A 25,267-nucleotide genomic window follows, 5' to 3' on the forward strand; every position below is an offset into this window, starting at 1 on the left:
AGTGTATGTGTCTAAATACTACTATAATCGCAACTTAGAATTTATACCAAAGCATACGATTTACTGCCTAGGTCAATTTCACCTCGGGTTTTTGGGTGTCTCTAACCCCAGGAAGATCTACAACGTAAATGTGTATGAAACTCCCCCTCGCTTTGTCAAAGGATCATCTGCATTCCCGAAGCGGAAGTGATCAATCTTGTAAAAATCTTTCATTAATAAGATTTTTTTCACCTTTTTTGCTAGAATTGCAAGGAAGTCTTTCCGTGAAGTAGTTAATGTTTAAGTGCGTCCTTCCCATGATGGGGATGATGAGAGCAGGATCCTTCTTAAGTAGATGAAACCATCTTCTTTCTCTAGAGAAGGGAAAGAAGTTTTGAAGGATACTGAAGCCTAGATAGAAGCACTAGATGATTACTTCTTGCTTGTGAGGACCACCGCAAAAAAAACCAATTGATGTTAGCCCATTACAAGTTAATCGGTGAAGCAAAACTTTGGTGGAAGGAAATGATGCCGCGAGCAAGAAGTCGACGAAGCTTCAGTGACCTGTGAATTGTCAAAGAAGCAGTTAAAGAAAGGTACTTACCTCTAGATCATGAAACCCTAAAGATGAATGAGTTTTACAGGATCCTTGCTTAGCTCTGTCTCTACCAGGCGGTTGTATTCTTGCCATGCTATCTGCAACTCTTCTTCACAATTCTTTGACCATATGACGTAGTGGTTGGTGTAATCTTCTTTTCTTATTTCGCCCATTACTTATAACTGCTTGCATGTATAGTAGGTACAAGTCCTCCTCCGGAGTATAAGTGGTTTCCTCTTCCTTAGTGTGAGGACCCTCGCCACATCTTTCATTTTGGTTAGCGAGAACAATCTCACAGCTTGTAGGGCCATGTCACAATCCTCAGCTTTTTTAGTCGTACTACCAATGCCTTGATAGCTTGCAATTTTAGGGGCTCTTTGTATTCTTCTCGGAGATGATCTATGCCTTCCAAAATTTTCAGCCACCAAACAAAGTTGTCGAAGATCATGGGTTGGGGAAATCTTGTGGTCAATTCATATTCCTATAGATCCACCTACCCCACAAGGACACCTGCACTAATGTTGCTCGCTCTTCTTCTGAGCCCTTCATCTGAATGGTGTTCATTGCAGCGTAATCTAATAGATCGATCATGAACACATCATGTTGCAGCAACATTATCTTCACTTTGGTGGTGTTGTATAAACATTGTTGGATCAGACTTTGGGGCTCTAAGTCAAGATCTAAGAAACCAGCTCCTACCCTCATTACATAGTCCACGTGCTCTTGGTTTCTCTCTTCTTGGCCTAGTTTATCTTCAGACTTACTTGGAGCTCTTTATATGCTTTCTTTTGCTTCTCCAGCTGGTCTAGAGATTCCTTCAATAGTTTTTGGGCCTTGTCATCAGCATATTTTGTCAAGTCCTCCTTTGTGAGGCTCGTTTGTGCACTATTTTATAGCTCTTCCTTCTCTGCAATTAACTTATCAACTGTCTCTTGGAGGGCTGTAGTTGCCTTCTCAAATTGACTCTCTCTTTCTCCTGCTTTCCTATCGATTGCCGTAGGCCCTAGCTCCATCTACATTTTCTTTTGGAGGAGCTCTTCTTTTTCCTTTTTGTGTTGATGGATTTTCACATCAGTCTCTATCTTTTGGTTGCTCAGGGTCTCTGCCTCTTTCCTTCCCTTCACTTCCTCTGCCATAGTCTTAGTGAGATCTATCTCCTCCTTGGCACTCTTCAAGCTCTAAGAATCTTCTTCCGCCTAGGCCATAAATTTTTGGATTTTAACTTATAGATCTTCAATGCCCTTGACGTTGGCAGCCACTCAGCCTCTTTGCTCCTTAGCAAAATGACTCATTTTCTGTAGTTTGTTCTACATACCGCACCTTGAGGATGTGGTGCTCTTTTAGTAGATCTTCCTTGATTCGCTTTGTGGCTTCCGATTCTCCTTCCAAAACTCAAATTTGGCCCTTTAACTTAGCTAGCTCCTGCTCTTTGACACTCAACTCTATTAGAGCAAGGCCACAACTCCCAATTGCATGTTGTTGACTAGCTCCATCTACATTTTCTTTTGGAGGAGCTCTTCTTTTTCCTTTTTGTGTTGATGGATTTTCACATCTGTCTCTATCTTTTGGTTGTTCAGGGTCTCTGCCTCTTTCCTTGCCTTCACTTCCTCTGCCACAGTCTTAGTGGCATCTTCTATCTCCTCCTTGGCACTCTTCAAGCTCTAAGAATCTTCTTCCATCTAGGCCATAAATTTTTGGATTTTAACTTGTAGATCTTCAATGCCCTTGACGTTGACAGCCACTCAGCCTCTTTGCTCCTTAGCAATGACTCATTTTTTGTAGTTTGTTCTACATACCGCACCTTGAGGATGTGGTGCTCTTTTAGTAGATCTTCCTTGATTCGCTTTATGGCTTCCCAATTCTCCTTCCAAAACTCACATTTGGCCCTTTAACTTAGCTAGCTCCTGCTCTTTGACACTCAACTCCCTCATACTTTTGAAGAGCAAGGCCACAACTCCCAATTGCATCGATTAGACCTACCATCACAATGGAACATTCATAATTATTTTCACATGAGTTTATTAAAACCATTAGTATGTGTGGATGTGTGGGTTCACATGTGGGTGAGTGTGGGTGTAAGTATGTGTTGTGTACTCATAGGTACATGTGTGTTTTTAATTTTTGGTCGTTTTTAGTTTTGTTTTGGGTTTCAAGTTTTTTTAATCATTTTCGGGTATATGTGAATGTACAACTAATAGAAAGTGCTACATTACATATGTACAATGAGGTTTTAAGGTTTTGGCTTACCATGTGGCCTCACTGAAAGAAAACGGAGAGTCGCTTGCCTACTTGCCTATTCATGATGAAAACCTTGACGTCACTGCCACCCCACCAGCTTTGCTAGCATGCTTGATTGAGCTTTGTCTTTCCAACTCATGAGTCAGTGTTGTAGCGTAACACATGAATATTATGGGGTAGTGGTGCCTTGGGGTTGCTTGACAGTGAAGAAGTGTGTGCATTGCACTCTTTGGGGTTTGGCACCGTGGGTGGCCCTGCATATGCACAAGGTATTGCCTCTTTCTAGATCATATCTATGGACTCCTCCGACTTCTTTGAAGGTCGTGTCGACACATAAGGCGAGGTGGAACACCCACTATTCCTCATTCATGCTCAAGTTTTGGGATTAGCATCGGAGGCATGTCTTTTTATCTCTCCACTCCATCATTAGTCTAGTGTTTAATGGCATGGTTGCAGAGGCTTGTGGTGTGGGTTTCCCTAACTTTGGAACCTAAATATAGGGGTTCCCTTCCTAGAAGCCTTGTGCTTCTAAGTAGCTTGGTTGGGTTGGCTACTAGGCTCAAATTGGCATTCAAGGCTAATCCATCACCATGGTGCAATCCACAAACTCAAGCTCCAAACAAGTAGAGGCCGCACAAAGCAAACTGTGGTGGCTTTTGTGTAACTTCCAAAGGACTTGGGGTTTCGCAAAACACTTGACCATTAATGCAATTAAACACTAAAATTCGCCACAACCTTAAACATATGCCACTTAATCCACAAAACTGTAAAAGAGAGATGTTGAAACCGATCCCGTCAAGTGGGAATAGACTCCAATGGACACCCACACGCGTAATAGCACAACTTAATATCACAATTTGAAATGGACAACTTAATAACAACTGCAAATTGAAATGAAATAGATGGACACCAGCACTGGGGCCGGAACGGGCTGACCCCCCCTCAATATATGATATATTATTGGGAGTATTTGGTAGACTACTTCTTCCGATGCCTCCCCGTCGAGGGACCAGGCATCTTCGAGGAGACGGTGGCCCCCATTCGTGTCTGTGTGGTTTTGCACCACTAGTTCCACGATGGTATTGGGAGGGGGCCCATCATCAAGGGGTTGCTGAGATAACTGCTGGTGTCACGTGCACACCCATTAGGTGTACAAGTGACATGGCATCATCAAGCATTCATAAGCATTTAGCAGATAACATTCAGGAATATCAAGTATTATTTAGGGCATTTTCAGCATGTGTAGCATGTGAATGGGGCTTATCCAGCCAAATTTCATTTTTGTTCTATATCTCTATCCCACATCAAGTGGTGAGTGCAATGCAAACTCGCATGAAGGGTTCGTAGCAGCACATAAGCTTTCATAGTCTTCATCTCCAAGTACTTGTCGATTAAGCATAGAAGTTTTTGCCATCAAGGCCTCATGGAAATCATTCTAGGTAACACAAAGCAGAACACGCTTGGTGAGTCACCCCAACGAAACAACCATGAATTAGTTTAGTGTCCCGAGCAACTAAACACATACCTTGAAGACCACAACTGGGACATCATGCAAGCTGAGTTGTTATACTGATGCTTGATAGCAGGTGTACTTCTTGTCTCTAGAATCATTTCTCTTTCAATACTTGTTCGAGTCTCTAATGGGAGAGCTACCATTATACTCTCTTTGTTTGCTAATCCAAACTTTTGGAACATATAGATCTCACGCCCAAGAGTGGAAGGTGCATGAGTCCTCGTAATGCTGTATATATAAAATACTATGTGCTCATATATCCAAGAGTGAAAGAAACCTGCATCCTTAAAAATTGGTGTATAGACAAAACTCTACTATTTATTTACCCTATTATACTTGGTGAATAAGCCTTGCACTACAGGAAGAATCACATGTTGGTTGCTCCTACTCTTGGAATTCTACTTCACAAGTCATAGTAAGATAGCTCCAAACCACGATGAGTGCTTACACTTTTACTCCACTAAGTGCAAGTAATAACTCTTCCTCTTGACCATGGGCAACATCTAAAAACTTGTACCTAACTTTAAATCTCCCAAATTTCAAGGTTGTCCCCTCTCTTTAAAAGCTTTCAGACAAATCAAAAAAAGAAAATGGTTCCCTATTACCAACTTTCCCCTTATCACCCATGGATCCACATCAATCTCAAGCTCGATGAGAGAGAGAGAGAGAGAGCAAGAGGGCCTGGAGAGCAAGGGGCACCACCTCCCATGTATGCTACCAAACTCTCCCCCTCACCGTCTCCACCATGGGGTGAGGGAATTTGCTCAAAGAAATTCAATGTTATACAAAATTGAGGATATATAACACCAAGAAATTGTACTCTATAGTTTATAGAGTGAATACCTTAACCGTCACCCTCATTGATACGAGTCAACCAAGATTTTGAGGCAATTACCATCCCCCATACTAAAAAAAAATTGTATCTCAAATCTGACCACTCAATCAAGAAAGCTCTTCTTCAAACATAGTGTCGATATTTTTCCACATTGGACCTACTCCTACACATCATCTCACCGTTCACATGAAAAAACCCCTCCCTAGGCCTTTTCAAACTAGCAAACAGTGCAGTGTTCTCAATATAGTTAGCTCTATCAAATCTATCCACAAGATCCGTCACATCCACTTGTGCCATCCTAATAGCCTCATTCACAACCAAACGACACAATGGAATTAGAGGTGGATCTCTCTCCTTCATAACATAGGACTTTGACAAGGAAGAAGGCCCAATGCCATCTGTGTCCTGAGCCCATGAGGAATGAGAGCTGCTTGCTCTTGGTCTTCGTCTCTTTCATTGTTTGTTGCATTAGTAGCATTTTGTGTTAACTCTAGTGTATCACTTGGCTCACCACATCTTGTTGCACTTGAGAAGTGGTAGGGACTATTGATGACTATTAATGATTCCACTTGTGAAGTGGTAGGGATGATGACTATTGTTGATTCTTCAACCACTAAATGTTGCGTATTACTTACTTCCATCTCATAATCTCCTTATTTATGATGACTATAGGTTGTATCATGATATATACCTAGAAATATGCAATTTGCACACAATTAGTAATCACATATAACCCAATCTTGCATAGATAATTAGCAACAACCTATGCATAAGCAGCTTTGGTAAAACATAACACATAAAACTTTGGTAAGCAACTTTGAGAGATAAAGATATATGTATAGCAAAGAAAGACACAAGCAATCTCACACACCAATGTTAATTAGAAGCACTCACCTTGTCTTCCACCAATTAACTTGTCACGTAGGGAACTTTCCCAAAGAGCCGCAGGTGGTGGGGCAATAATCTGCAATTTCCTCTTGTGGCTAGCCGATCATCCGCATCCTCACTCCATTGTCATACCGCAGAGAGCTCCATAGACAATGCGATGTAAAGAGTGTGCTCAATCTTGCTATGATGGAAGCACTTTGGTAATCTCTCATACTCACTTGAAAAAGAAAAGATTGTACAAATAAAAACCACTAATCATACCCTAATCACAACTATAGTCCATCATACAATGCAATATTACAACAAATCACATGCGAGAGAGAGAGAGAGAGAGAGAGAGAGAGAGAGAGAGAGAGAGAGAGAGAGAGAGAGAGAGAGAGAGAGAGCTCACATACTATCTAAAGGGGAATGATTATGCTTTGCTTACTGAGAAATTGACTTATGTACATGTGACTAGTGTTGTGTCTTTTGAAATACAAAGACGTATTTTTAGTGCAAAAATAAAGTGACTATATCGTAAGTTGGTGGAATGCCCTACAAAAATAGGATGGTCAAGGCCATGTTAATTGGAGTGGTTAACATACCCCCTTCCTAATGGTGACCGCGTCCTCACATAACCTATGCGATCGTGCTAGTGTAGTTGTGAGGCCCAACTCATTGGGACATTGAAACAGAGCTTGTGGACGTATGTCGAAGTTGTTTATAATCTGCATTTTAACATTTTAACCACTAAAGCGTTCTCTAGATATTGAAAATTTTATAGAAGAGTGCAACACGTTAACATGTAATAATGATGATGATATAGTTTTATTTTTTTATTTTTGGCTTTAAAATGACTGGTAGAATTTCTCTAATTATTAGAAAGTGTAATATAAAAGGTGGTCGAAATCTTGCCTCCTTCAACAACATTTAAGTGTATGCCTCTGGTTATACTTTAGTCTTAACACCCTATATCACTTGGAGTTATCACCTAAGCTATGCCGAGATGGCATAGTGATAGCCACTAGTATATGAGTGTGCTAATCACGTAGTCTCCACATTGACTCAAAATGAGAAATGCCACATTGGAGGACTTAGTAGCACCATGGAGAGGCTTGGGAGCCTAGGGTGTTACAAAGATGGATATCCATTAAACTCCTCATCTCTAACTATCGATAACTTCTAAAAGATCGCTATGTGATATATATATATATATATATATATATATATATATAGTCTATTTTCACCTTTGCAAATTACCTAGAAGTCTTTACTTTAGCTAGAGAAGGCACACTAAAGACAAGGAAAGTTCTTATGTTTGTATTGTATAAGGACCTTTTTCTAGGAAGAAATATACTTTTATGTTCATGGAACTAATAACTAGAGGAATATTACCAGTCATAAGATGATATAATGTAGGCACTCAAAAAATGACTAAAACATGAACTTTTAAATTTTGAGGGTTTTAGTTTTGAATGCACTTAGTAGGTCCTGAAGTATTGAATTTTTGATGTAGTCCACTATTGTGGTCTATGCTGATCCTATAAAAAAAACATTGTCACTGCAACAATTTGGGTCTGTCGAGGAATGGTTTTCAGGTCAATGTTGGAGGTAGATTTTGAACCTAGACCCATTGACTAAAGGACGACACTCATTGGACAAGGTGCACAATTGCATTGCACCTTGTGGCCAGATGTCTTGAACCTTGTAGGGGCCTGCCCATGCAGGTACGAGCTTTTTGGCTCCTTAAGGTATCAAACTTGATAAAGGAGCACTAAGACACCTTGAGAAAAATGAGTGTGATGTAAGTGTTGGTCATGACATGCCTTGTGTCGGTGCTATAGCTTCCAAGGTAAGGTTGGCAAGGGTGCGGTTTCTCCCAAGATGGAGAGATAGTTGATGGAGGAGGAATGAGGGGAACCAAAGCATGATACATGGGGAGTGGCCACCTTATAAGAGCTATGGTTGAATTCAAAGGGGGAGATGGCTTCAAGCCAAAAGACCAACTAGAAGGGGTTGTGTTTAGTGGCTTTATAAGCGGTGTGATAGGCCCAGAGTGTGTTGAGAAGAGCATCTGGCCATTTCTTGGGATGCTAATGACAAACCTTCTGAGAAGAGCATCTGGCCATTGCTTGGGATGCTAATGACAAGCCTTCTGAGAAGAGCATCTGGCCATTTCTTGAGATGCTAATGACAAGCCTTCCGAGAAGAGCATATGGCCATTGCTTGGGATGCTAATGACAAGCCTTATGGAGAAGGTGGTGCTCTTGGCCTAGCCATTGGCTCAAGGGTAGCAGGCACAAGATTACGGTGAAATACTTGGTAATTGAAGAGGAGGTTGGTGATGATTTCATTGCCAAAATGGGAGCCCCCCAGAGACTGTAGAGGTAGTGGCATCTTTGGTGGCTGGGGCCTCTGCCCACTGTCCAATTACCTTTTTGCATTTTCACACTATGTCCAACCCATTACCCTTGTTTTAATAGGCCCATTCAGTCATCTACTACTACGACTATTGAGATTGAACACTCTACAAAGCTGCTAAAAAATCTAAGTGATGCGAAGGATGGGAGATTAAGACAAATTAATTGGACGGAAGATCACCGATTGGCGATTGAAATGTTGGGTTGGTGATTGGATAGCGTATTGCCGATTGGACGGTGGATCACCGATTGGTATCTCAGATTGCCAATGGGAGCCGACGATTGGTCGAAAAAGGATAATGTTCAATGATCGTTGGCTCCCATTGTCAGCTCCAATCATTGGCTCCCATTGTCAGCTCCAATCATTGGCTGGTCAGGATCAGTGCTCACACAGAATCTATCGTATACCAATTATTGGACATACTGTAGAGCATCTGAATTGAAAGAGTTGGGGGCCACCTACAACCATCTACTGACTATGAAGAGCTACATTGAATTGAGCCACCTGCTCCACACTGAGCCTATTCCCGGAGTCGATTGTTTGAGATGAGAACTATAATCTGTTTGCACACAGTACAGAACAACAATGTGAAGGCAGATCTCACCACAAAGAAAACGTTCTCGGAAGAAAGCTCCAAGCTTCAATGGGAGAACTTGGTGATGAAACCACAAGCTACAAGCTCCTACAAGCTCTAATATCTTCTCTGATACCATTAGTAGCTTTGATGGAAGAAAAGGTGGGAACACTCAATCACTCAATGTTCACAGATGAAAGGAACACAAGGGAGAGACAAAGAGTCGAATGCTACTTCACTAGGAGCAATAGCTCAAGGTACAATGAAGTACAAAATAAACACCATCCATAAACTCAAGATGAGGTCGCTTATACTAGTTAACCCTAAGGTGCCTATTCACACCTAGATGGCCATGGGAAAAAACCTCGTGGGACAAAAATACCCATGGCATAAGTGCATGACCTCACAGTGTGGTACTACCAAATACCTAACAAATAGCATATCTACATACGGTAATTTTCTTACCATGCTATACTATAGGGGGACAATATCTCTTTCTATCTAGCAGGCGCCTCTCACCAACCAATAGTATGTCACTTTCCCAACAAAAATAGAAGTTGAGAAAGAGCTTTTCTCTTTATCCTAGCATCTAAGGCTCAAAAAATGTGTGTCTAATCAAACATAGCAATCAAGGTCATCGATATAGCACTGCTTTTTCACACTATGGTGAAGTGAAGAACGACTCGGAGTGGGCCGGCGGACCTCTTCCAATGCCCCCTTCTTCCCTTCTCTTTGGTCAAGAAAGGTTTAACCCGAAACATTTTCTAAAAATGCGAAAATCTTATGAAAGTGCATAGCACTTTTGTAACCTTCTTAATGTTTTATGAATGGAACAAATTTTTGTATATAGATGTAAAGAAAAAATAATTCTCTTTTTAGGCCAAATTTGTGGATGAGCTTCTTAAGGCATCGTGGACCCTTAATGTGTAGAGCTTCTCAAGGCATCGTGGACCCTTAATGTGTAGAGCTTCTCAAGGCATCGTGGAACCTAAAGGAGGTAGCCTACCTTCGGAGATGGAAGTTTTCTCTCTATTGCACTCGCTACGCTTGAATGTTAGGGAAGGATAGGTTTGGACACTGCTGTAAGGCCATGTGCCAAGTTCTCCCTCAAAGCGGCACTAAAAGAGGCGCTCCACTGCTGTAAGGCCATGTGCCAAGTTCTCCCTCAAAGCGGCACTAAAAGAGGCGCTCCACTGCCTAACTTTGCTTATAGATCCTACTACTTATGTAGCGATTACTCATCTAGTAGGTAAAGATCTCTTCTAGTTACTTGTAGGTACAGATTGTTCTACTCATCTAGTAGGTAAAGATCTCTTCTGGTGGCTTGCAGGTACTTATAGATCATACTATTCATCTCTTTTAGTGGCTTGCAGGTACTTATAGATCATACTATTCATCTCTTTTAGTGGCTTGCAGGTTTTTTTCTTATAGATCGTACTTCTCATCTAGTAGTAAAGATCTCTTCTAGTGGCTTGCAAGTACTTTTCTTATAGATCGTACTGCTCATCTCTTCAAGTGGCTTGCAGGTACTTTCCTTACAAATTGTACTACTTATCTCTTCTAGTGGCTTGCAGAGCAGGTAGTGGCTATTCCAAACCATTAATCTTATCTATTGTTGACAAATGCATTTGTCAATAATATAAATTGTACTACTCATCTGTTCTAGTGGCTTCTAGGTAGGGGCTAGTCTAAATAATTCATCTTATCTATTGTTGACAAATGCATTTGTGTTAGGGGATAACTCTCCATCAGCGCGCAAGGTAACACATATAGGGATTCACACATGATTGTAGTAGAAAAAGTGGCTTCATAGACATTTATTAGAGACACTATAGTGATGGATATGTGGAATGTGAATTGTCCGGACAAAAGAGGATTCACATTTCAGCATAATGCTAAGTCAGAATATCAAGTGAGGCTTGATATATGCTATATGTTAAATGTGCAAAATGGGGATCAAAGCCCTACGATGGTATGTGTGGATTATGCATCACAATTATTTGGATCATTATCCATTATGGGTGGGGATGGACATAGCTATGGTGCATAGTTAATAGCTCCTACCTCTCACACATGATATATATCGAGAAAAGGTGTACAAAATCATTACATTACTTAGAGAAGATGCCTACTATGACCTAGACTTAGCATGGAGAAACTTTGCAAGAAGGATGCAATCAATCATTATAGAATATGGCAGATGGTATATGGGGCAACCAAGAGTGCAAATACACGGACACAAAGTGGATGTGTAGGCATTGCATGAGGTTGCACAAACAAGGCAATTGATAGTAGGAGGAGGAAGAAAAGCTATTAAATGCAGGATATATGATCGATTGCAATAATTAGAGGAAATTAAAAATTTTATTGGATAAAGGCTGCTTGTCAAAATAATTTTTCAAAAGCTTACATGTTAAGAGACAAAAGCAAAGCATACATTGTGGGCAGATGCTTGATGGTCAGTGGACCAATGATGTAAATGAACTCGAAAGGGAATGTGTGGCACATTTTCAATCAGTCTTTGCTACACTAGGGCACTCCTTGCAAGAAGATTTTAAAGCAAAACCTAGGATGCTTATAAATGTGACAGACACCACAAGAAGTTGCACAGATGGAATCCCCTTTCATGAACATGGAATTGCAAAGTGCTCCTCCTAGACTAGTTAAGTGGAAGTTATCAGGAAAGGATGAATTGGTTTTAGAATTCTTTCAACATTTTCAAGAGGAATTGGCTATTGGTAATGATAAATGTTGCATGGTTACAAGAAGGAGTGATGCCTACTTCCTAGCAAGAGGGCCTTGTGAAATTGGCTCTAAAAAAGGATGTATACCTAAATTTGGCTAATTGGAGACCTGTCACTTTAATGCTAGTGCTATACAAATTGGTGACAGGTGATTTCCTAGAATAGCCAATGTGCTTAACAAAGGGTTGTATCTTGCCCAATATGGGTTCATTCCTTTATGTGGGAATGGAGTATGCCAAATAGGTCAAGAGGTGTTGCTACTATAGGTAGACATTACCAAAGTATTTGATACAGAGTGCACTAGGACTTTAGCCACCATGAAATGTCTGGGGTCTGGTCTAAAAATGACAGAAGTTATCTACTGGCTATATGTAGGCAGCACAGCTAGATATATCATTGAGAAAGGATTACCATCAATAGTCGGTCATGAAAAATGACGACGAGTCATGAGTTGTCATTTGCAATAGGCTATCTTAATTTTTCACTAGTCCTAAATATTGATCAATTTTACAATCTTTTGGAGACATTGAGGAGAAGTGTTTTTAGAAATTTTACAAAATAAGCATAGTTTCAAACTTCTTTTAAAAAATGTACATATATTATTGCTAATTTGAAGGTGAAAAAAATTTCACTTTTCATGTCAAATAACAAAATGGAAAAAACAAGGTCAACTATAAGATCTAATATTCTTAAAACTACTAATGATTCATGCATGTCTATGTTATGTATAATATATTATTTACTTCGAATTACAAAAATGTGTTTTTTTTCTCAAGAAATTAACTATTAAAACAAAAGATAGTCACATTTCACCATGAAATATACACACAACCATCATTACTCATTTTATACTTTAAACTGTACTAAACATGATGATCATGAGACAACATCTTGTGAACAAGATAATAAGACTCAATAGTACAAATGTTTTTGAGAAATATCACCAATGAAAGAAAAAGGCAATAAAAGTCTATTCTATCATTGGATGTTCTCCTTCTTCTTGGTGTGGCTCCCCCTCTTCCTGTGTAGGACCAGCCTCTCAGGAGTACTGATTACCCTTTATTCCTCCTCATTATGAACATATATCTCATAATCAACCAGATCTACAATCTCCCCAAAATCTTGATCACCAATGGGAGGATGAGGCTCTCTAGAAGCATCTAGAAACCTCGGATCAAACTCTATAGATTTCATCCCCACCTCCTAGAACTCATTCGGCAACTCTCTTATTGCCATCACTCTCTGCTCAATGAACTGTACCTGCAAGAGGTCACACTAAACTATAACAACATTTCTCCCCCTCTTTAAAAAGCACTGACAATTGTGGTGTATGTCCCCGCAAAAACAAGTCCATTATCCACTCTCCCTTAATTGAAAGATGGTCGATTAAATCCATCATCAAAAGCTGAGGCTTTTAATAAGGATTAATCATGCTTGTTAATTCACCAATCGTATGCCTGAAATTCTTACAAACGCCTGGTCTCTTAAACACATTTGTACGATTTGGTTTCATGGAAAAATTACATGTTCCTTGAGATCTTAGTCTAAATGGAGAGTGAAAACCAATCGTTTTTCAAACTCACATGCCCAAGAAAAGCCGATCGAGTTTGTACCCATGGATGTTGGGTTTGGTCCTGCAAGTAAGACGTTCAGAAATACCATAAAAGAGTAACAGTGAAAAAAAAAGACAAAAGGAGAACAAAAAGTAGAAGTACTACTGTATAATCATATGATTCACCATGTTTAAATCTGTGAAAGCTTTTTGAGCGGCCGTGATTTGATCATCAGCATGAAAAAATAAGAATGCCCATGATCCACAAGTTATCAATTCATGAAAACTTTGTATGGCTTTTTTATAAGCACTTACTCCATACTTCACATCATCATTAACTGAGCTTAGAGCTTGTGAAACCATATGGAGCATCAGCTAATCTTAAAGTATAAGGACAAGCTGTCAAATGTGTCCATTTCCTGTACTCGTCTCCTTCATGAATTGTCCAAAACAAAGGAGGCTCATTCACATCATCAGAAATGTATTTGTTTAGACCAGGAACATTTTGAATTGTTTGTTCTTGCTCTCTTCTTTTCCTCTCTATCCGACAAAGAGACAAAAATTGTTCAAAGGGTTATGGAATTTCCTTAAACTTAACAGGAGGGTCTCGGTTCTGTATTCCAGAGATATTAAGTAAGACCCAAGATACTTAAAACGTAAAACAAAATCAAAGAGTTCACATTTCAAAATCTAAAGCATAACATATGACAAGAATTGAGAACGTAAAAACCAACATGGATTTTAGAATCTCACATATGACCTTAAGCTAGATTCTAGAAACTAAAGTCAATTTGATGAGACTACAAGGTGGATTCTAGAATCCAAAGAGGACCCATGAGACCTTAAGATGGAAACTAGAAAAAGCAACTTGAAGACTTGAATTAGGATTCTAGAATCCTAATTTTACTTAAAATAGGAAAGGGAGAAAAAACACAGACATTTTTCAGAAAGAAATAAGAATCTCTCAAGCTCCTTCGGGTTACTTGAATCAGGATGGTATTTCCTAACTTCATCCCAATCATTGCAGTTCAGCTTTTCTATCATAATTCTTTGCATGTGCAAATAAGATTTTTGCTTAAAAGACAAAGCTATTTTCATTAAAATTATACAAACAAGTTTTTGAGTGAAAATGAGAGAAAACTAAAGAAATATACCTTTCAAATTTTGGCTCCTATCTCCCTTCACACGTGTAAGAATTCTCATTATTAGAGATGTATCATAAGGCTTGATATTTGGCTTTTGGTCAGCACTACATGAGCTCTTTTTTTGTACTTGTAGACCACATCTCTCACAAAGTGTGACTTGAAAGTTCTCATCAATGTTTTGGCCTTCTTTTTGTTGCTTGCCCCACTCATTATGAAAGAACCCAATTTTTCATTTGTAAGTGATAATCTGAGTTAATGTTGTGATCCATGGATAAAAGTGTACACTCGTCATCACTCAAACCCGCATAAACCCAACAAAGAGCTATCTTGTAACTCTTAATATGGTCGTATTCATGGCAAAGTTCTTTTTTGGCAAGCAATATATGGGTTTCACCTAGAACATAATACTTGTAAGAATCTGCCCTAGATTTTCTCCATGAGTCCTTGGTAGGACATTGATCCTTGTCCACTAAAACAAGTAGCGGTAGCACCATGGTTGTAGGTTTTTCTATCACTTTTAGCTTGAGGTTAGAAACATGTGCTTCATTAAACACTTCGCAATTGAAGTGGTCTTTTTCTTGTTTGGGGATTAATGGGAGGTTGAGCAATACAACTAACAGGTAGCTCACAAGGTAAAGAATCAACCATATTTATCTTATTGCACATCTCTTGGATAGTATTATCTGAAGTCTTATCTCATGAAAGTGGTAAGGGTGCACCCGGACCTGAAGACAATCTTAGCTTCACTTAAGAACTATTTCTCCTTATTTTTCTTTGAGCCTTTCTAACCTTTCTTGCTTGTAGCTTCTACATGAGGTTCAAGCGGAGTAGTTTCTTCTTTAAGTGGCTCCTCTTCACTTTGCATTTCTGTGTCCACATCTTCTTCCATGTCATCTTCATTAAAGCTACTTGTAGAATCCGGATCACCAAAAATACTATCCATGTGCTTCAAAAATACTCGACCAAAACTCTAAAATCCACCAAAATAACAGAAACTTAGAAAAGGAACATGCAAATTACAATTTGAGTAACTAGGAGATGAAGAGGAATTTAGCTTACCAAGCCTCTTGTTCGTATCACATCTTCAAGAAGTTGTGTGCTAAGAGGATTGACCTCTTGTAGCTCAAAGTTCTTTTGAAGAAGGAGAATAACAACTTGGGATGGTACCGATTCACACTCAACAAGAAAATATATCTTCTCTGATCTCTATTCCATTACATTATGATACGTCCACCATGTTGAAATTCATAAGCCTCACTTGACAAAACTTTGTGTTTAGTCCACGATCAAAAAGGGAGCAGTAGGCTCAACTACTTGCTTATAAAGGCCAGACGTTCCTATGGTCAAGGTCCAACCATGCCCATATCTAGATTTTATAGTCTTTCCCTCAAAAGAACCCTTGCTGCCACTAGGTTCCAAAGCCTTGGGGGGTAGACGAGCCTACATCTCACTTGATAAGTGCTTACCTTTATGACCTTTCCATCTTGATGGTGTGGGCTGGCTTTCCTTTGGAAACTGTTTTGCTGCCAAGAAGAGGCTTTCCTTTAAACAACTTGTCCCTTGTTGGCATGATGTGGCGTTCTTCTGGAAACTGTTCAGCTGCAAGTAGCTCTCTCCTCAAAAAACCACTTGGTGAGTTGAGTCGTCTTGTCTCGGCAAATGCTAAACTCATGGATCGTGCTCGCAAGCAAGAAGGAGTCAAGGAACCTGAGTGCCCCAACCTTCCACTTTCATCACCAACTTGAGAAGGTGATGCATGTTTTGAGGTTTTAGACTTCTTCTTGGAGTGAACAAGCTGAGATTGTGATGTCATGGTCTGAAAAACAAATACTAAGGCTCCATAATCTAGACCGAACAAAACATGAAGATAAGAGTAGCTAGTCAAGTTGAAAATAGCATGAAAGTTGAATTCTAGATTCTCGGCTGAAAATTTTAAGATTCTAAATTCAAAAAAATGAATTCTAGAATCTAACTATGAAAGGCAGATAAACAAGAAACCACACTCTTCTCACAATTTAGCAAAAAATGTCTCAAAACTACAAATTTTAGAAAACTTGACAAGATCCCTCAAAATTCACATAAATTCTTAGAATTGGTAGATAATTGCTCTATTATTTTTCCTAAAAGAGCACTTTAATAATTTGAAAGATACAAAAAATGTTGATTCCATTTGTTAAAACAAAACAAAATGATGTAAAACAAAGTTAAATTTATATTGAAAAAACCCAAAAAAAATTTAAAACTTCCAACAATTTATAATCAGAACACTGATGATTCTTCTTGGAAATGCAAAACAAAGATGATTCTTGTTGAAAATTCCCACCTCTTTATAAAGAGCTTTGTTAGATTGAAGTTGACCTCACAAAAGTGCAAGAATTATGTTTGTGAATGAGATTTTTATAAGCTCCAGGTAGAGTCCTTGGATTCACATTGAAAGCCAGAAGTCCACTGATCGAGACTCATGCGAACTCATGCAATCCACTGATTGAGACTCATGCTGATTGAGACTCATGTAGAAGTCCACTCATGAGACTCATGAAGACTCAGTCCATTGATTGAGACTCACGTAGGCACAATGAAATGCAAGAAGCACACACTTGCTGAATTTGGTTGTAATACGGTGCATGCTTAGTTTTCTATTCTTACAAACCACTGCGTGATAGTGTGCATTGGCACGTCTTCTATTGCTCGCCTTTGCATGTAGCTTGCCTTGTCTCTACAACAAACAAAGCGGACCCTGTAGGCATTTTCTTTGGGAAGAGATCATTTGATCACAGCTATTGTCAAAACCACTTTCAATGGTCATCACATCATTGCCCTTTATTGAAACAACTAATCATGCATTACATTTTAGCGTGTTATTTAAGGTTTTGTTCTTTTGGACCTGTGGTTATGGTTCTTTAGCTTTTTCAAGCACTACTGTAGCCTTTGGGACTTCGCCTCTAACGCTCTTTGGTTGCTAGCTTTGAGGTTGAAGCTTGAGTTTTCTAATTCTTTGCTTCCTTGGATGTTTCCTTTTGGAAATTACCCTTGACTTGGTCTAGATCCCTTTGTGATAGCATTGAGGGGGATTGTATATGAATTAGCCCACCTTGTACACTTAACAAGTTAAGGCTCGTTAAAGTGGCTGATGCTCAAGCCACTAGGGTGATTGTCACTCCATTGGGACAATCCTTAAAAGCGTGATCGAATTCACGCTTGTAACATGACATTGGGGTTTGGCACTGGATTCAGGGATGGAGTTCGGTTACTTGGTGCAACGATCACTCTATGAGGACACTCAGCAACATGATGCACGCCATTATAATGGAAACATTGAAGAGGTGGCATATGCATGACATGTTATTGAAGTCTCTCGCCGTTTATTGCACATAGCTTCAAAAAAGGAGACATAGTCAATGGCTACGTGTTACTCTTAATATCCATATAAATTGTATTGCTCATATGATGCATAGCTCCTATTCTAGACTCTCAGAGTCCATTGGCAATGTCACCAACTACTCTTGTACTGGTGTGGTTCCAAGAGAAATCAATTAGGGTGGTAAACTAGAGGTTGGTATAACAATTGTGGCAGTCCATAACCCTATACCTCTCGATATAGGGTTTTGATAAATGGGAATTGGATTATGCACTATTTGAGGGGTATTTGGTATGGGCGGTAGGGCTAGTGGTAGCATAGATTGTGGTGCCAAGTTTGGTGCTGGGTAGCATAGGTTGTGGTGCCAAGTTTCCCTAGTACCAACAATGGCTTGTATCATAGTTCCCATGGAAGTGACAATAAGCACAATATTGTTGTCTAGGTCTTAGCATATCGGACACTCCATACTTATATGATTTTGATGTTAGATTGTGCGCCAAACCCATATCTCTTCATGGGAATAGGTGTGGGTGCCTTGCTTAAGGTGTATGGCTGGGGTTGATCTTGAGGTTATCCCTAGGGCTGATCCTCGCCCATTGTTGGCCTAAACGGTTTAGCAGATTTTCTACTGATGTCCTTGACTAGGATTCTAGTTAGTTTTGGTGGGACATGCTTAGTCATAGGCTTTGGATGATGCATCCCCTATCTCTTGGTTCGGGTGGTATCATTTTCTTGGATATTATCTACTAGGTCTATTGCCTCGCAAAGACAATAATGCTTATCAAAGATATATTGTCTAGAATTGTAGGGATGGTTATGAAGCCTCTTGCTCTTGAGACCAATCATAAATCGATCGATGAGTGATAAGTCATCTAGTCTCTCGTGGGGGCTACATCTCATGTGGAGATACTTGGTTCTAGTAATATAGTCCCAAATTGTTTCACCCTCCTCTTCCTTGAGGTTATAGATCTATGGAATGGGGCTCCATCTCGCTCCATTGGGCAAGAATCCCATAATAAAAGTGAGACTGATCATAAATCGATCCAACGAGTGATAAGTCATCTAGTCTCTCATGGGGGTTGCATCTCATGTGTGGCGATACTTGGTTCTAGAATATAGTCCCACATTGTTTCACCCTCCTCTTGCTTGATGTTATAGATCTGTGAAATGGGGCTCCATCTGGCTCCACTAGCCAAGAATCTGATAGTGAAAGTGAGTCTCAAGACCTTCTAGGCTAGCTTTTCTAGTGGGTTTAGAGATCTAAACTAATAAAAAATTTTCAATTGTTGAAAAGCCACTTGAAAATTAAACTCATTGCTACAACCAAGTAGTATGAACTCTCATGAATTATCTTCACTCTCAAAGCTATCATTTTCTATTTTATTCTCACCCTCACTACTTGAAGATGGAGTGGAGGATGCATCTTCATCTTAAACACACTATATTATTTTGGGGAAAAAAAAACATATATAAGTTAGTGCCACGATGGATGTTTTAACCTTATGAAGTCTAGATCATCATTGTACACCACCATTATCTTTTTTATCCTTTTGTTATGAAGTTTTTGATGTGAAATTGTTCCTCTCTCTCATATTTGAATATTGTCCTTATCCATTAACATGGTCTCCTTATCCCTAAGCTGGGATTTTTCAGGTAGCTAGCATAAAATACTCTAAATAAACCTATCAAATATAGGAGTCTTACCAAACACCAAGCACCCTTTTCCGAGCGAGGTAAAAATTAGAGCAAAACTTGGCAACAAAGCCTAAAAAATTAGAATTAACTTGACAAACTTTTGAAACAGATCATGTCAATTACTAGATTTACACATCATCAAAACACAATATTCACATTCACATGTTAACCATAGAAATTTGAAATACTACACCAACTACATTTTTGCAACTACAAAAAAGAACATGACCCACTCTTAATGGGCTCCAAAAAATGTAGAGTGCACCGGTGCGGCCTTCTCAAGCTGCCATATTTTTTTTTTTTTTGTATAAACACTATCTCTTGGAGTGCAGTAGGACCAAAAGATTAAAAAAATTTTATGGCCTTAGAAGGCCGCGCACCGATGCTGGCCTCCTCAAGCCATAATTTTTTTTTTTGTATAAACACTGTCTCTTGGAGTACACTAGGACCAGAAGTTCTCGAAGTCCAAGAAGAGAGATGTTGGCTGGTGGCTTTCTATAAGGAAAAAGCTCTCTTCTAACTACATCCGCCCACTGCACCATATTTGTAATAAAAGAGAACAGCATGCTGCAAGATCTACAAAAAGCTACAAGCTGAGCAGCACTAATCAGGAAAAGAGTTGCACACACTATATTGCAAAGCCATTACTAATCCAATTCAAGCATTTATAACAGTTTGAGCTATGTGTAGGAGGCTCTCTACAATAGCTATGTATTTGGCAGTCTTGCTCACCTGCAATTAATTCATTACCCATCTTTCCACATGCCCTTTGACTTTATCGAAGAAGTACATTTGATATTTTTCACGTGTGTTAAGTTCAATTTTCCTCCCCGTGGGTTTTGGGGCGAAGTTCAGTTTGCGAATACAATAAAATCTTGATATATTTTTTCACCTTATGTGGTAGGAAAAACAATTGGTTGGGTGGATCGGTACTTCCGTATATAAGATCTAGAGATATGGCAGCAGATTGTTGTCATACATCACTCTCCCTATGGTTACTATGAGAGTCGGGGCTTTCGAACAAATGTGGTGTTGCCATTGTTGATTGGTTCTCTATGTTGAATACAAACTTGTAACATTGTCTTAGATTTGACCATTTTTTGGGTTTATATACTAGCTAGGTAAGAAGGTAAGGAGTTGTATACATCAGTATAGTCTTCTTTGTCTGGACACAGAGAAAGCTAGAGAGCCATGGCCCTACCGGATGCCTTATTGTAGGTGACACCCTCTACAACTCACAACACTCTTCCCATGTCTTCAATTGTGTATTTCTCCTTCTTACGTATTGTGCCACAACTCTCTTTAGATCTAAAAGAGCTTCTCTCTTGCAAACTAAATGTATACCACCTTGTAGCATATCTTATCAATACACCCAATATTAATTTAGAGGCTCAAAATACTTGTAAGGCAAGCTCAAAATACTTGCACATTTTGGCATGGAGGGAGGGGGAGAGAATCAAAACTAGAGGAAAAAATACTTTTTAAGTTATTACCAATTCGGCCTTATGCTAAGTAGGCCATAGCATTCACTTTAATGACTAGGTAGGCCATGGTTTTCGCGAGCCATAATTGACGATTTTATTTTGATCTTATTTAATACAGATATTGTTGAGCTTTACATTTTTTGGAGCCCATTGAGTGTGGATCATGTGAATATTTCAAATTTCTATGGTTAACATGTGAATATTGTGTTTTGATGATGTGCAAATCTAGCGATTGACGTGATCTATTTCAAAAGTTTGTCAAGTTAATTCCAATTTTTTGAGCTTTGTTGCCAAGTTTTGAAATAGGTTGCTTGGTGTTTAGTAAAACTCAAATATAGACATGCTTGCCAATGAGGTGATAGCTCAAGTGGTGAAGGTGTTTCCCTAGACCAAGAGGTCCTAGGTTCAATAAATTTATATATATATATATACATATATATATGTATATATATATATATATATAGACATGCTTATTAGGTTTTATGTATTTTGTGATGTCCAACCTTAAATTTGTATTAAGATGATTAGCCATACCTTGCATCCACAGGTGCGAGCACACATACGCATGCATAGCTTTACTACAAAAACCACCAACAGTCACGTGTAACACTGAGATGCCTTTCAAAGTAATTTCAAATTGAGAGTAAGAATTGCGTTTTAAAAATTTATTAATGCAAATGGTGTAAATATAACACACGGAGCAGAGTTCCTATCCTACTGAAGCACAGGATCATGGATGGCCTTCCCACAGCATGACTACCTGCGCCCCTCAACATCAGGAACAGGAATAGACTTCATAAAAATGGCAATTGGCCAACTAATTAAGCCCAGTAAGACGCTTAGCATCCAATACTGGTAATCCAGCTTGACTGTTGAGATGAATTTAGTTAGAAGCTCCACCATGATTACATGGATTATAAAGGCACTGGCAAGAATTCCAAGAAATGGCCAGTCCTTGAAAAGCCCCTGAAATACATTCTTCTCTTGAACCTTCCTTGCATTGACCAAATTACACAATTGACATAGGAAAAATGTGTTGAACATAACTGTATTCTTGATGTGGCCTGCATCTGCACCCTTCAATCTCAATATGTCCATGCCTCGGAACTGCAGCAACAGCAGCACTCCTGCCTGATACAAAGCCTGCACGAGTATGTTCCTCCACATCGCCTTTGAAATCAAAGGCTCTGATCTTTTGATAGGCCCTTCTTGCACCAGCTCACCAAAGGGAGGCTCAATGGCAAGAGCAAGTGCTCCAAATGTATCAATAAAGAGGTTGACCCATAACACCTGTATTGCACTCAATGGTACTTCTGCAGATATAACAACAGTAAAAATATTAATGATAAGAGCTGCTGTGTTGGCTGTGAGGTGAAATTGAATGAACCTGTGGACGGTACCATGCACACAGCGGCCCCATTTCACCACCTCCATTACAGATGCAAAACTGTTATCCAATATGAGCACATCAGAGCTCTCCATGGCAGTTAGAGTGACCTGATTGTCCATAGCCAGGCCAACATCAGCCTCTGCAAATGCAAGGGCATCATGGCCTATCACAGCAACCGTCTCATCAAGACTTTTTAGGGTGCGTACCATCAGTAACATATCATCTGGTGTAGAGGATGCCAGGACCTCTATATTCCGGAGTTCCTGCTTTCTGATATCAGGAGCATAATTCCGGAATGTGGCTCCTTCAACAGCATTGCCTGCTTGGAGGATACCACAATCCGTAGCTATTGCTTTTGCTGCGGAAAGACTGTCCTCAGTTACCAAATAAACCTTTATGCCTGCCGCTTGATATTGTTGAACAGAGTCGCGAATTCCAGGTTTGCAAGGATCTTTGATTCCTACAATTGCAATCAAAGTTAGATGAGAATCAGGAAGCCTCCAATCTTTCAATTGCTCTCCTGTGGGCACCTCTGCAGCATCCACCTCCCGATAACCAAATGCTATGCACTGCAACATCTGTGAAGACATCCCCTCAATGACATTCATCATACGCTCTCTCTCAGCTGGAGTAATGGGATGAATAGAACCATCTGCGCACATCGTGTCACTCTGATGCAGTATTTGTTCTGCAGATCCTTTCCAATGGGCATGCACCTTTCCGCTTTCTGCAACTTTTACAGCCACCCCCATCCTTGATTCAACTGTTCGAACCTGTAGGATAGTGGATAAAGACCTTAGATTATCAAAGTTCATGCCAATATTTAATCCCCATAACAAAACCGCCTTTTCAATGGCAGAGCCCAATACCTTAATTGGCTCTTCGACACCTGATGATACATTACCATCAGTGTTTTGGGCGATCCCCTCAAGAAGCAAGTTGTGAAAATCTTTCTGCAATCTTCTCTCTAACTCTTGAAATTCAATGTACTCACCTGCAGCATAGACCTGAATTACAGTCATCTGGTTTAGTGTGAGTGTACCTGTTTTGTCACTGCAAATAACGGTGACACAGCCCATGGTTTCACAAGCAGATGGTCGTCTCAAACAAGCCTTCTCAGCCATTTTTTTCATTGCATAGGCAAGCTTCAAGCTAACAATCAGTGGAAGACCCACAGGCATCGCCCCGACTAAAGTTCCAACTGCATCATTTACTTTGGATTGACGAGCCTTAAACTGCTTCAAGCTGTTTGTACTCCCAATGAATGAGATTACAAAAACCAAAACTGCTACACACAGTCCGACTGTGCCTGCCGCAGCTGCCACACCCTCCAAGTGCACTTGCAATGGAGACATTTGGTTTGTTTCTTCTGCAGCCACTGGTGTTCCTCTACCGCATTGTGCCGTCATTCCGACTTTAGTTACAATCATTGAACCACGGCCACTTTTCACCTTTGAACCCGACAATAAAAAGGGCAATTGATCATCTACCCGTCGAACGATTGCATCTTCTCCCGTCACAGTCAAATCATGGCCATTGACAAACAAGCCATCTGCAGGCACTTCATCCCCAATCCTCAGGCACACAATGTCACCTACGACAAGCTGAGCAGCGCATACCTCCTCCCTCTTGCCTCCTCTGATCACCTGAACTTGAATGTTATTGTTCCTCTGATTCAAAGATGAAAACTGTAGAGCTTGTCGGTAGTTTGTGATAACAGTGACCAGAATAAGAATAGTCATATAAAAACCAAAGCCTACTTCATCATCCCCATCACTTTTAATACCCAAACCCATGGCAAGCAGTGCACAAAGCATCAAAATGAAAAGCATAAGATTCTTGCAGGCCTGAAAAGGAATGAAAAAGAAGCCTTTGTGAGCCTCCTGGTAAGTGTTCGTTCCAAAAAGGCATCGATGCCTTTCCAGTTGCTCAGCGTCTCCATCTAAACCTTTCTGCAGGTCGCTTTTGAGCAAGAGAGCAACTCCTTTCACACCACCAAGACAATACAAAGATTCCAAACTATGTTCTCGCACCAACTGCACCAGGTGCTTGGGATCCACTTGGAGATCATCAGGCTGCCTCGTTTGTAAAAGTTGAAATCTGAGAGTAGCATTTACAACACAAGAAGCATTCCGCCACCGTTGGATGGCATTAGTGGTATGGTGCACTGAATGTAACAGCTTCTCGGGTTCAACTTGCAAATCACCTGGGAGCCCTGCTCCTACGATTTGGAATCTATAAGTAGCATTGAGAACCTGAATAACATTCCGCAACCGTTGGATGTTACCAATGGTACTGATTTCTTCTTTTTCACCTTGGCGATCATCATAGAAGAGGGGTGACAGGAACTGGTTATTCATGCTCACCTGATGATGTCTGCACTTCTAAGTGGCTTGTTCACAGTAAATCTCTGTTGCAAGTACGTGGATTAAGGTAACTTGTTAACCACCTAAATATCTTCAAAAGACCATAATAAACTCAAGCTTGAAGATTCCACATTACTTAAAAGAAATCCAATGAAAACACGTTTGAGAAGAGTGTCACCAACTTGACCCCTTGCTTGGACATTACTTGGTATGAGCTTGGAAAGATGGGAGATTGTACTTGACCCTTTGTTTATGCATTCATAGTCTGTCTGCTCGATGAATGGGAAATGATTCACGCATGTGAAACCCAGCACTATATGGCATGGGATCTTTAAGAACCCAGCCAGATAAGATCAATGGCACTAAAACCACGTGCAATCCGCTGCCATTTTTGGCACGCCGGATCAAAAAATAAACTAGGGAGAAATAGTAAACTAGGGACGATGGCCAGCAGCTGCCATTTTTTGCCGTGTTGGATCGACAAAAGTAGTAAACTAGGGATGACGGT

At 39.9% G+C, this 25,267-nt stretch overlaps 1 protein-coding gene across 2 annotated transcripts in view; it reads right to left on the reverse strand.

Moving 5' to 3' along the window:
• Positions 1-21,653: 21,653 nt before the first annotated feature.
• LOC147642233 (calcium-transporting ATPase 8, plasma membrane-type-like) overlaps positions 21,654-25,267 on the reverse strand; it is a 56,188-nt gene continuing 52,574 nt past the window's right edge. Inside the window, exons 2-3 of one of the 2 annotated variants that reach the window (XM_086804248.1) lie at positions 23,263-24,803; positions 21,654-23,166 (exon numbers count right to left, since the gene is read on the reverse strand). In XM_086804248.1, the coding sequence (XP_086660374.1) occupies positions 21,760-23,166; positions 23,263-24,753 (2,898 nt within the window). In that variant the 5' untranslated portion in view covers positions 24,754-24,803 and the 3' untranslated portion in view covers positions 21,654-21,759. Of the gene's footprint in view, positions 24,804-25,267 lie in introns of both variants that reach the window. The other variant, XM_086804239.1, reaches the window with a different exon arrangement.

Source organism: Cibotium barometz, chromosome 1 (genome assembly GCF_041138505.1).
Source record: "Cibotium barometz isolate CiBa-2024 chromosome 1, ASM4113850v1, whole genome shotgun sequence".
Lineage (NCBI taxonomy): Eukaryota > Viridiplantae > Streptophyta > Polypodiopsida > Cyatheales > Cibotiaceae > Cibotium > Cibotium barometz.